At 51.0% G+C, this 12,865-nt stretch overlaps 2 protein-coding genes across 2 annotated transcripts; one reads left to right on the top strand and one right to left on the bottom strand.

The window, feature by feature from the left end:
* Positions 1-1,274: 1,274 nt before the first annotated feature.
* Positions 1,275-1,817, top strand: LOC136787622 (olfactory receptor 14C36-like; the record flags this gene model as incomplete). The annotated part of the gene is made up of 1 exon (XM_066984934.1): positions 1,275-1,817. A coding segment is annotated over one exon (543 nt), but the record flags the coding sequence as incomplete, so codon positions are not given.
* A 6,522-nt stretch (positions 1,818-8,339) lies between these two features.
* On the bottom strand, positions 8,340-10,655 carry LOC136787621 (olfactory receptor 14C36-like; the record flags this gene model as incomplete). Its single annotated transcript, XM_066984933.1, has 3 exons — positions 8,340-8,443; positions 8,703-8,808; positions 10,137-10,655. Coding segments are annotated over 3 exons (729 nt in total), but the record flags the coding sequence as incomplete, so codon positions are not given.
* Between the last annotated feature and the right edge of the window lie 2,210 nt (positions 10,656-12,865).

Below are 12,865 nucleotides of genomic sequence, written 5' to 3'. Positions count from 1 at the left end.
GCAGAGAGACAGCTGTGCCCAGGAGCAGCTCCTGTGCACAGCGCAGCAGGGCTGGGGGCTCTGACTGCAGCTGGCACGGGGACAGGAGAGAAGGAGAGAGGGCTTGGAGGCAGTTGGCAGTGGGAGGATGCTGAGAGCTGCCTGCAGGAGAAATCTGCACAGCCCTTGACAAGGTACGTCTCTGGCTGCAGGGCCATGCAGCTGCACGTCCTGGAAGGGTCTCCTGCTGGGTCTTGTTGCTGGGAGGGCAGTGGGCAATGCAGTAGGCTTTGGGAGTCCTGCTGGATGGCACTGCGAGGTGAGGAAGTCTGGCCGAAGCCCCTCGGAGTGCCCTAAGCCAGGTGCCCCTGGTCAGCCCAGAACACCCTGCCCTGGCTGGCCAGGCCGGGCTCTCTGCCAGCTGCCCCTGAGCTCCTGCAGCCATGGAGGTGCCCCTTGGCAGGGCCCTGTTGATGGCAGAGTGCTGCAGGGACGCGCTGAGCACAGCCGCATGGGATGGGGTCTGTGAGCACGGGCAGGGGGAAAGAAGAGGTGGGCGCAGAGCAGCAGCTTGCGGCAGCTCTCAGAGAGGTGACACAGGGCAGCTGCGAACAGGCTGGTGGGCAGAGCTCCTCTGCTCAGTCTTCAGAGTTTCCCCCATGTTCCTGCTTCCCTCCTGCTGCACAGCAGGAAGGACTCCTCTGAAGCCCACAGCAGCCCCTGCTCCCAGGGCCACTCTCAGCCAGCACCAGCCACAGCTCAAGCAGGAGAGCTGCAGAAAGGTTCTCCTGCAAAGAGAGAGGCTCTTGCTAGGGGTGCTGTAAGATTGCAACAGGTTTTCCTCTGAAAAGTCTGTTCTAACTTTTTTCTGTCTTATCCTCTCCAACAGACAGCTGAGTCCAGAGTTAGCAAATGGCCAACAGCAGCTCTGTGAGTGAGTTCCTCCTGCTGACATTCGCAGACACGCGCGAGCTGCAGCTCCTGCACTTCGGGCTCTTCCTGGGCATCTACCTGGCTGCCCTCCTGGGCAACGGCCTCATCCTCACCGCCGTAGCCTGCGACCGCCGCCTCCACACCCCCATGTACTTCTTCCTCCTCAACCTCGCCCTCCTCGACTTGGGATCCATCTCCACCACTCTGCCCAAAGCCATGGCCAATGCCCTCTGGGACACCACGGCCATCTCCTATCAAGGGTGTGGTGCACAGGTCTTCTTTTGTTTGTCTTCTTGGTTGGAGCAGAATTTTATGTTCTCATCATCATGTCCTATGACCGCTACCTTGCCATCTGCAAGCCCCTGCACTACGGGAGCCTCGTGGGCAGCAGAGCTTGTGCCCAGATGGCAGCAGCTGCCTGGGGCAGTGGCTTTCTCAATGCTGTCCTGCACACGGCCACTACATTTTCCCTGCCCCTCTGCCAAGGCAATGTTGTGGACCAGTTCTTCTGTGAAATCCCCCAGATCCTCAAGCTCTCCTGCTCAGATGCCTACCTCAGGGAAGTTGGGGCACTTGTGTGTAGTGTTTCTTTATTTTTTGGTTGTTTCGTTTTCATAGCGGTGTCCTATGTGCAGATCTTCAGGGCTGTGCTGAGGATCCCCTCTGAGCAGGGCCGGCACAAAGCCTTTTCCACGTGCCTCCCTCACCTGGCCGTGGTCTCCCTGTCTATCAGCACTGCCGTGTTTGCCTACCTGAAGCCCCCCTGCATCTCCTCCCCATCCCTGGACCCGCTGGTGGCAGTTCTGTACTCAGTGGTGCCTCCAGCTGTGAACCCCCTCATCTACAGCATGAGGAACCAGGAGCTCAAGCATGCCCTGGTGAAACTGATGACTAGGTGTGTGTAATGATCAGTGCGTTGCCCCTCTCATGTTGCATGTAACACATTATGTCAATTATTACAGAAACAATAAATCTTCTGTAATTTTTTTTTTTGGTTGTTGTTGTTAATTAGTGTTACAGGATTTTCTTAGTTATAGTTTGGCTCATGTTGCCCAATAAAACGTCGTTATTTTTCCCTTTTCTATTTCTGTCTGTATGTGTCTTGTTGAGTATAGCTCAGAGATTCTGTATATGAGGAGCCCGGCTGTCTACGAATTTAAATAAAAGAAAGGAGCCTGCACTGCCTTCCTTGTGTGACGTCCTTCCTGTGAGAGCTGCTCTGGCTCTGCAGGGGCAGTGCCATGTGCAGGGCTGCAGAGGAAAAGAGTCCCATCCCAGCAGCACGGGCAGGGAGCACCAGCGCTTGGGGCATGCCGAGCTGCTCTCTTGCCACTGCCCCCCTCTGGTGCTGAGCCCTGCTGGTGGGGTCAGGCCCGGCTGCTCCTGTAGCTTGGTGCCAGTGCTGCTGTGGGGCTGTGCTGGGACTGCAGGCAGGGACAGGCAGTGGGCACGGCAGTGGCACAGCCGGCCTCCAGAGAAACATTTCAGTACTCAGAAAGAATCTCCTCAGGGCACTGCTTGAAGGCTGATGTCTTCTTAATAAACTGTGGTCAAGAACATTTCCAAGGAATAGACAACAAAGAGGATATTTGCCTTTCGTGTTCCTCCATTAGCTCAGTGTGCTGAAATCAGCGTCACAGCACAGTCTTGTAGGGACTGAAGGCTCGGCAAGGACTCATCTGCTGTTGGTTGCACCTGGCAGGCAGGGAAAAACCACAGAGCCGTTAGCTCACTGCCACCACGTGAATCGAAAACAGAAGAAGTACAAGAACTCATAAGTTGAGGTAAAGTCAGTCTCATAACAAAACAAACAAACAACATCAAAAAAGAATAAAATTTAAAAAAATAAAAAATAAAAATATGAAAATAATAAAAACAATAAAAACAATAAATAAAGATAAAGATAAAGATAAAGATAGATAAAGATAAAGATAAAGATAAATAAAAATAAAAATAAAAATAAAAATAAAAATAAAAATAAAAATAAAAATAAAAATAAAAATAAAAATAAAAATAAAAATAAAATAAAAATAAAAATAAAAATAAAAATAAATAAAAATAAAAATAAAAAGTGCTCCCTGTTTGTCACCACTGCCATGTTTTCCTACCTGAAGCCCCCCTCCATCTCTTCCCCGTCCCTGGACCTGGTGGTTTCATTTCTGTACTTGGCAGTACCTCGAGCAGTGAACCCTCTTATCTACAGCAGGAGGAACCAGGTCATGAAAGCCACACTGAAGAAAATGATTCTAGTGGTAATATTTACTTAGCAATGAATTGGCTATCTCCCTTTTCTAGTTTAACTCGAGTTAATCTCAGGCAATTTGTGACCTTTAGGTACGTATTCTTTAAAATTCTGTTTGCAGATAAATATTTGCTTTCATTTCTCTTTTCCAGATGACCAACCCTCTGTGTGACCCAGAGGCTTTCTCTGAATGTGTTTATTCCTAAATGACACCTGGCCTCTGTTGTGGCATCTTTTTAATAAAAGTGAAGTTGCTCAGTGCTCAGGGCTCTTCTTCCCAAACTGGAGTGCAGAAGACGCTCAGGGAATGCCAGGCTCAAGGCCTCACTCTTGTGCTTGGGTGCCACCGGGACACAGGGGCATGGGGGCACAGGGTGCTGGGTGAGGGAGTCAGGGCTGGACTGAGCCGTCACTGGTGGATGCCCAGTGCCCCTGGAGGCCCTGACCTGTCAAGAAGCAGCTTCCTGGGATTGAAACACGACGGGGCTGGCGGTATCAGGGAGGTATCTGGAGCCACCAGGATACCCTAAGGGTTTTCCTGGGATGACGTGTGCCTTGTGTTGGGTGGGCAGCGAGTGGGTCTTCACAGTAAAGCTAAGCCAAAGGATGCACGGGCTGATGGGAGCTCTGCAATGCCAGGACACACAGCGAGGCCACAGCACAAAGGTCTCAGAGGCCTTTCAGTGATCACTAGGAAAGGGCCGAAAGTGGGTGAACGGGCAAGGTCCGGGAGGTGGGGAGAGGTGGGCAGGGGCTGGGCTGGGCTGGGCAGTGCCCAGCAGAGGGCAGCAGCAGCGTCAGGGAGCGGTGGCAGCATGCAGGGGAGGGCTCCCAGCAGGGCTTGGTGCTGCAGAGCCAGGGCTGGGGAAGGGAGCCCCGAGCTGCAGGGGCAGGGGACACGAGGCTGCTCGGGGCCCTTGCTGGCCTGGGCAGAGCAGGAAGGGGGCCCAGGGCACTCGTCCCCTCACCGCAGCCTGCCACGACCTGCAAGGCGGTTGTGGAGCATCCAGGGCCAGGCTCTACGCCGTGGTGCTCAGGGAGAGGGCAAAGCCTCTCTGAAAAAGAGGCTGAAACTTGAAAAGGTCCCTCCGCTGCCCCGTGGTGTGACAGGGCCAGGGTGGGACAGGTTACCTTTATTTGATGTAGTTCTTGTGTAATTTGCATTGGGGATGGCACAAAAAGACAGCTCCTTCACCAGTGATGTACATCCTTCTTCATGTTAGGACACAACTCAACGTCCTTCACTCTGCTTTATCTCACAGATGAACTGGATTAGGTCTCCTTGATTACTCTGAGGCACAGTGCAATGCTTTTTGCCTTCTGACACTCCAGCACAATATGTGTGACTTTCCCTTACTCTGCGCATTGACCTGACGGGTCATGTCACATTTTTCATTTTCAAAATCCTAGTTGGACGGGGACCATTTCGAAAGTGGGACAAGCTGATGCGTTCTGGCTCAGCCATTTGAAGCGTGCTATACTTGAGTTTTTCATCTTGATTTTGTAAAGATGACCCAGAAAGGTAAATGCATGTTCAAGTGTCTCGTAGGAATAAGGGAAAGTATCTCAGGTTTCACATGGCCATTTCAAATCTAGGTCAATCCCAGGAACCCAGTGGAGAAGGGATTTGTCTTTGAAGGGGTTTCCTGTGCTGGGCTGGGCTGCAGTTACAGGGACAAAGACCACTGCTGGCAGTGGAGGTGCCCTGGGAACTCCACCTGGCTCCACTGGATTTTCCCGAAGGGCTCCGGTCTCCTGCAGGTCTTTTCTGACATCTGCCAGCTCAGGGAAGTGCCTCAAACGCAACGGGGCCACAGGAGGTTTTCCCTGGTTGCTTATGGTCAGACAGCAAAGTCCTGCCTGAATACCCAGTAATTTTTTTAGTACTTAACTAAAAAAGCAACTACTCATCAGCTCAAATGATTCAATCCCTTCCTTTAAATGTCTCACGTGAAGTGTAATTTCTATCATGAAGAAATGTGAATTTCCATTTTCTATATTAATCGCAGGAGAAGGAATACATGTGTTCACCTGTACTTGCATTGTCATCGCTTTGTCTATCATGGTGTGCTCCCTCATCTTCCAGGCAAAAAACCCATCTTGATTACACAGAACATGCTGCATATCCCCTTTCCAGCTGCCTGTCTTGCCCCATGCGCTTCCCATGGTTCTCCTGCTTTGCCCTCCCCTTACTCTTGGATCATTCAGACCGCTCTCACCAACCCAGTTGCTGCTTTGAGTCTCAGTGAGTTCTAGCTCGCCCATCTCTCAGCAGTCTGTCTAATGGTTTCCTTAGCAAAAAACTCATCGTTTCTCATTGAATTAGCATGATATGGATTAATATTAACACTATGATTTTTAATTTCCTATTAAACAGTGTAAAATATATCATGTACAGTCATTCTTATGGGAAGGATAACATCATTGGAGGCGACAAAATGAGGAACTTGAACTTTTCTTTTTTATTTTTTTGAAAATTGCAGCATGGTTTCCTGTTGTTTGTTTTTAAATTGGAAAAACCCTGCTCTTCCTACCTAAGCAGGGCTTCAAAGGAGTAACCCTAGACCAGTATCTATAGGAAACTGATGCTCTAAACTGAAATGCAACAAAATTCAGCCTTTAAAATGAGGAAAGATTTCTTTTAGATGCCCTTTGAAATCTTCCTCCTTAACTACACCATGAAAGCTCTCCAATTAGCTGCACAAGTCTCGAAGACTTGAAGAAAATCATGGGAGAGATATGTCTGCAAAGGACATTCTGCATTTTAATGAGTTCCATGGTGTATTTTGGTGCTCGGTCTATGAAGCTCAGGTACTGAGAGGAGAATGATGCAACTGCTTGAGAAGGTAAAGTCAGGAGGAAAAGTTGAAGTGACTTGGAGTATTAATGGGCCCCACTGAGGGCTGTCACTAACAAAGCCTCCCCAGGGACTTGTTAGGGCAGATAATTGGAGGCCATGATTGCAGACAGGCAAAGCGCTGTGCTGAGAAAAGTCTTGGTTGGTTTTGGTGAAGCAGAAGGGCCAAGGCCTGACCCCAGCCCCTGGGAGGGGAGATCCTGCACCCCCCCGTCTGGCTCAGGGCTCTTCTTGGGGTCTGTATGATGTGGTGGGCAGTGTGATGCCACGACAAGAACTTCATTAGGACACCTCCCCACCCCTGCACAGGGTATCAAGGAAGCAGTGAGGCCCCATTGCAATGACTCTATCTCATCTCCTCAGAAGCTCTAGCGAAATGGACAAAAACGTCAGGGCTGTTGGGGCCTTCCATTCCTGCCAGCACCCTCTGCCTTCTCCTCTGCAGGCTTTCCTATGTTGTCCCACTCTTTGTCCTATTTCCTTGAAGTCTGCAAACACCCATCTCTGTCCATCACCTTGCTCTCATTCAGGACTTTCCATCATCTCACCCATGTCTCGTCAACTCTCATCAGCTGTTCCTTGAAACACAAAGCCTGGGTCTGATCATAGACTCTCTTTCGGTGACCTCTGTCACCACTGCAAGACCCTTTGAGGGACACTTCTTCCTCTTCATGGCCAGTGCCAACCTTCCAAGGTGCACTTTGTGGCAGTTTTTTCTCTCCTGCTCTTTCCTACTACCAAGAAAAGCTCCATCAGAGTGGCAACCACTCCTGAAGCAGGCATCCCAACCCATCAGGCTCCTTGCGGCCTGTCAGCCAAGCAAACAGAAGTCACCTCCCCAGCATTTTCCAAGGCCTGGGCCTGCTGCTGGCCTTGCAGCTTCTTGGCTAGACACAGCCAAGCCTTGTGCCTCCTGCTGTCCAGTCCTGGCCTCAAGCAGAAGGGACAGGACAAGCCCTCTGCGGGCCTTCTTTCTGTCTGGGTCCTCCTGGGGATGGAGGCAGAGGGGATCCCACAGGCAGCATGCCAAGCAGGGGCCTTCTGCTGGCCTAGCAGGGCCACTGGCAGATGGCAGCCCCAAAGTGCACATCCCAGGGAGAAGCCAAGGGTGACCTGCCACCTCCAGACACAAGGGACCTCACAGTCCCTTTGCGTGACACGTTCCTGCTGCTGCCCTATCAGCTGCAGAGACAGAAGTGACCTCCCAGTCACTGCCCCAGTCACATTCCTCCTGCTGGGGCAGGAGATCTGAGCTCTCTCTAGACCCCTCGGTACCTGTTTTTTCTTTCTGGGGTAGACATTAAGCAAAGTTTTAGTGGGAGTGTTTGCTGATCTGCTTGTGGTGTCAGTTCTGTGTTTAAAGTATGGACAAGCTCTATGCTTTAGGTTTTTGTTTAGGTCTCCCAAAAAGTCTAGGTTTAAATAGAACATTTTAATGCTAGTGTTAAGGGAAGGCATTAGGATTAGCAAGAGAGAAAACTGATTCCTGTCAGAGTGTTGGAGTAGCATTTAGGTTTAGGGATTAAAATTCCTGGTTCAAGTAAAATAAGGGCCATACGTGACTGTTTTAAGCCAGTGTTACCGCAGCATCAACATTATATGACCCCTCTTACCTCTGCGAAATCATTAATTTCTGCTGGCCAAGCTCTTCTTCCCACCCCAAAATCTCACATCTCTCTTGTCCAGGCTGCTCCTGACCTCCCCATATCTTATTGGGGTCAGCTTTCTGATGACATTCTTGATCCCAGAGTATCTGTCTCACCTCTGTTGGCTACTCTAGTCTTGAGACAGAAGTGGGTGGCATTGTTGTCAGGAGGGAAAGGGCACAAAGGTCTTTAGGAACATCCTCCACAACGTGCCCATCGGCTCTGCACCTCCACAAAACTGCGCTTCCTACCTACAAGTTTTGTTTCCAGAATGGCTTCGATGGTCCAGGGTTCCTTTTTCCCAGGCCCTTAGGCATGGATTTGTTTTGGATGTGCAGGGATGGGATAAGAAAATCCAAGGCACGGATGGAACAGAGCTTATCAAGTGAAGAAAAGAATAACAGGAAGCGATTCTACAGATACATGGCTCAGAAAAGAAAGGCCAAGGAGAGTGTACCCCCTCTGATGGATGAGAAGGGTGAACTGGTAATGACAGACATGGAGAAGGCTGAGGGACTCAGCAATGTCTTTGCCTCAGTTTTCACTGTCAGTCAGGCTTCCCAAGCCTTTCATTTCCCTGAACCCAGAGATGGAGACTGGGGGTCAAAGTCCCACCCACTGTAAGTGAAGAGCAGGTTTGGGAACACCTTGTGAAACTAAACACGTACAAGTCTATGGGGCCTTATGACATGCACCCCAGGTCCTGAGGGAACTGGCTGATGTAGTTGCCAAGCCTCTCTCCATCATATCTGAAGAGTCCTGGCAGTCGGGTGAAGTCCCTGGTGACTGGAAAAAAGGGAAACATCACTCCCCTTTTGATGAACGGTAGAAAGGAGGACCCAGGGATCTACAGAATGGTGAACCTCACCTCTGTGTCTGGCAAGACCATGGAAAAGATCCTCCTGGAATCAGTGTCAGGCACATGCAAGACAAAGAAGTGATCCGAGACACCCAGCATGGCTTCACCAAAAAGTAAATCGTGCCATATCGAATTGGTGGCTTTCTACAATGGAGTGACCACATCAGATGATAAAGGAAGACTGACCAATGTCATCTACTGAGACTTCTGTAAGACCTTTGACACGGTCCCACATGACATCCTGGTCTCCAAATTGGAGAGATACGCATTTGATGGGTGCACCATTCAGTGGCTAAGGTCAAAACCACAGAGTGGCAATCAATGGATCTATATCCAAGTGGAGGGTCGTGACAAGTGCTTTACCTCAGGGGTCTGTCCTGGGACCAGTACTGTTTAATGTCTTCATCAATAACATAGACAGCGACATTGAGTGCAGATGACACCAAGCTGAGTGGTGGATACTATAGATACTATAGTGATATACTAGTGATACTATAGAAGGAAGGGATGGCATCCAAGGGGTCCTGGACAGGCTTGAGCACTGGGCCCATGTGATCCTTATGACGTTTAGGAAGTCCAAGTGCAAGGTGCTGCACCTGGGCCGGGGAAATCCCAGACATGGGGATAGGCTGGGAGAAGAACTCATTGAGAGCAGCCCTGCAGAGAAGGACTTGGGGGTTCTGCTGCATGAAAAGCTCAACATGAGCCAGCAGTGAGTACTTGTAGCCCAGAAGGCCAACTGCATCCTGGGCTGCATCAAGAGAGGAGTGGCCAGCAGCTGGAGGCAGGTGATTGTCCCCTTCTGCTCTGCCCTTGTGAGACCCCACTTGGAGTCCTGCATCCAGGTCTGGGGCCCCCAGCACAAGAAGGCTGTGGGCTGTTAGAGTGGGTCCAAAGGGAGGCCACGAAGATGATCAAGGGGCTGGAGCACCTCTCCTATGAAGAAAGGCTGAGAGAGCTGGGGCTGTTCAGCCTGGAGAAGAGAAGGCTCCGGGGTGATGTCATTGCAGATTTTCAATACTTAGAGTGGTCTTATAAAGTGGATGCAGAAGGACTCTTTACTCAGGTAGACAGTGATAGGACAAGGGGAAGTGGTTTTAAATTAAAAGGGGAGATTCCTATTAGAGGTTAGAAAGAAAGTTTTCACTCAGAGGATAGTGGGGCACTGGAACAGGTTTTCCACAGAGGTATTGGATGCCCCATCCCTGCAGGTCTTCAAGAGCAAGGTAGATGAAGTCTTGAGCAACCACAATCTCTTGGGAGGTGTCACTGCCCATGGTAGGGGGATTGGAACTACATGATCTTTGAGGTCCTTTCCAGCCCAGGCCATTCTGTGATTCCATGATTCTATGACCGGATGAAAATAATTTTATAACTCGTTATGTAGAAGGATAAGAATAACATTATTTCTATCAGTATAAAATGTTGTTAAAATATTAATAAAAATAGACTTAACGAAATCATTCTCTCATTTTCCCAAATAAACAGGTAGTCCTGTTAGGATTATTTCTAATATTATATTTTGAAAATAAGTATAATGACAAAAATGATATGATAATAATCACAATAATGAAGTCATTATTGATGATGAAGAAGCATGTATAGAAATATTTTCCTCACTGCATCTTTGAGCTCCTTGTTCCTCACGCTGTAGATGAGGGGGTTCACTGCTGGAGGCACCACTGAGTACAGAAATGACGCCACCAGGTCCAGGGATGGGGAGGAGATGGAGGGAGGCTTCAGGTAGGCAAACAAGCCAGTGCTAACAGTCATAGAGACCACGGCCAGGTGAGGGAGGCACGTGGAAAAGGCTTTGTGCCGGCCCTGCTCAGAGGGGATCCTTAGCACAGCCCTGAAGATCTGCACATAGGACAGCACAATGAAAACAAAACAGCCAAACGCTAAAGAAACACTACACAAAAGTGCCCCAAGTTCCCTGAGGTAGGCATCTGAGCAGGAGAGCTTGAGGATCTGGGGGATTTCACAGAAGAACTGGTCGACAGCATTGCCTTGGCAGAGGGGCAGGGAAAAGGTAGTGGCCGTGTGCAGGACAGCATTGAGAAAGCCACTGCCCCAGGCAGCTGCTGCCATCTGGGCACAAGCTCTGCTGCCCACGAGGCTCCCGTAGTGCAGGGGCTTGCAGATGGCAACGTAGCGGTCATAGGACATGACTGTGAGAACATAAAATTCTGACAAAATCAAGAAGACAAACAGAAAGACCTGTGCAGCACATCCTTGATAGGAGATGGCCCTGGTGTCCCAGAGGGCATTGGCCATGGCTTTGGGCAGAGTGGTGGAGATGCAGCCCAGGTCGAGGAGGGCGAGGTTGAGGAGGAAGAAGTACATGGGGGTGTGGAGGCGGTGGTCGCAGGCTACGGCGGTGAGGATGAGGCCGTTGCCCAGGAGGGCAGCCAGGTAGATGCCCAGGAGGAGCCCGAAGTGCAGGAGCTGCAGCTCCCGCGTGTCTGCGAATGCCAGCAGGAGGAACTCAGTGAAGGAGCTTCTGTTGAGCATCTGCTGTTTAGAGGCATTGGGTTCTGCTCAAAGAATAGAAAGACATTAATAATGTACAACCGACTTAGCAGAGGAAAACTCATTCCATTTCTCATTTAAATCTCCCCAAAGGATTCTCCACCTCCAGGCAGGCATATGGCAGGTCCCTTTCCTGAGTTCTACTTGGTCCTGCCTTAGGGTGTCCCTGGGAGCAAGAGACTTTGTTGTGGGCAATGGAAGAGTCAGTCCTGTCCTACAGCCAGACATAAAGAGGAATTTGGTGTCATCTCAGCTTTACTTTACTCCTAATGCCAAAGACTTTTGCCCCAGTTTGGCTCACATTCAAACCAACTGCTGAGGAGTGCTGTTGGGATTTTTATTTTTATTTTGTATTTTTTATTCTAGCTCCCCAAGACACCTGAAGGCTGCTTCTAAGTCCGAGTTAAGGCCCGAAGTCCATCAGTCCTGCTATCAGCTGCCCTCTGCGGGCATTTCTTTGATCTACAAGACAGTTGCACTCAGAAGAGCATCTCAAAAAAAACATGGACGCTGCTGAGAGCAGAGGAAACCAGGCTCCAAGTGCCCATCTCCAGACCCCTCACCCTGTCCCCGTACTCCCCTTCCCCCAAGCACCCCGAGGGCTCACTCCATGGGCACGTGAAACCCCCATCCCCAGGCAGCCTGGGAACAAGAGCAGCAGCAGCACGGCCAGGTGGAGAAGCCAGGAGGAATGGCAGCGTGCTGCTGCCAGGGGAGGCAAGGCCAGGGAGGGACAGACGGACACTCAGCACACCCTCCTGTGCTGCAGCTCTGCCTGCAGAGGAGGAAGCTCCTGCTGGGGACAGCGGGGGCTTGAGGGCAGAGGCTGTGCTGGTGGCAGAGGAGAGCAGGGGGTGTCCCAGGGAAGGCGCCTGCCCTGCAGGGGATGGCAGGGGGGTGCCTGAGCTCTCCCTCACACAGCATTTCTGGCAGCAGCTTCCTCCCACCGCCTGCCCATGTCCCTGCTGCCTACCCATGTCCCTGCTGGGAGCCGCTTCTGTGTCCCCCCGTCTCCTCCCTGTCCATGCTCACAGACCCATCCCACAAGCTGTTTACTCAGATTCACTCAGATTCCCCTCCACTGCAGGAATCTGAAAGTACAGAATTCAAAAAAAGCTCAGATAAACTGATGCTCAGTCTTCCTCTTGAAATGCCCCCTTATAAATGACATTCTCTACAGCATCTTCTACACTTTTCTGGAAAAACAGAGATACAACTATCCCGACAGATGCTGTCAGGCATCGGATTTGCCAGCTGTAGAAGACCCCTCTGGCAACCCCACCTGCATGGCCCTGCTGCCAGAGACTCACGGTGCCAAGAGCCTGCAGATCTGTCCTGCCACACGCTGCCCTCTGTTGCTGCGCTCCTCACTGCCTCCAAGCCCTCTCTCCTTCTCTCCTCTCCCCGTGCCAGCTGCGGTCAGAGCCCCCAGCCCTGCTGCGCTGTGCACAGGAGCTGCTCCTGGGCACAGCTGTCTCTCTGCACCACGGCCCTCTTGCCACGAGCTCTCTCTGTCCCACGAGCCCGGCCCAGCTCAGCACCAGACGCCCAGCCCAAGGCATTGGAATCCCCCCTTGGGGGGCTTTGGTGAGGAGCCCACGAACCTCAGGCACTGAGAGACAATTGAAGACATCTCTCAACAAGTCCAAGTCAGAGGCAAGTTTCCTGCAGTGTCCCCCTGAGGGCCAGCACTGACACAGCCTCCCTTGGAGCTCGTTAGAGCAGAGCATTGGAGGCAGGGAGGACAAGGAGACAAAGGCACTGTGAAGGTGACCCTGATGTGTAGGAAAACTGGATGTGTGTCAGCAAGCACAAGG

Source organism: Anser cygnoides, chromosome 30 (genome assembly GCF_040182565.1).
Source record: "Anser cygnoides isolate HZ-2024a breed goose chromosome 30, Taihu_goose_T2T_genome, whole genome shotgun sequence".
Lineage (NCBI taxonomy): Eukaryota > Metazoa > Chordata > Aves > Anseriformes > Anatidae > Anser > Anser cygnoides.
This window is presented reverse-complemented; position numbering and strand designations above follow the sequence as displayed.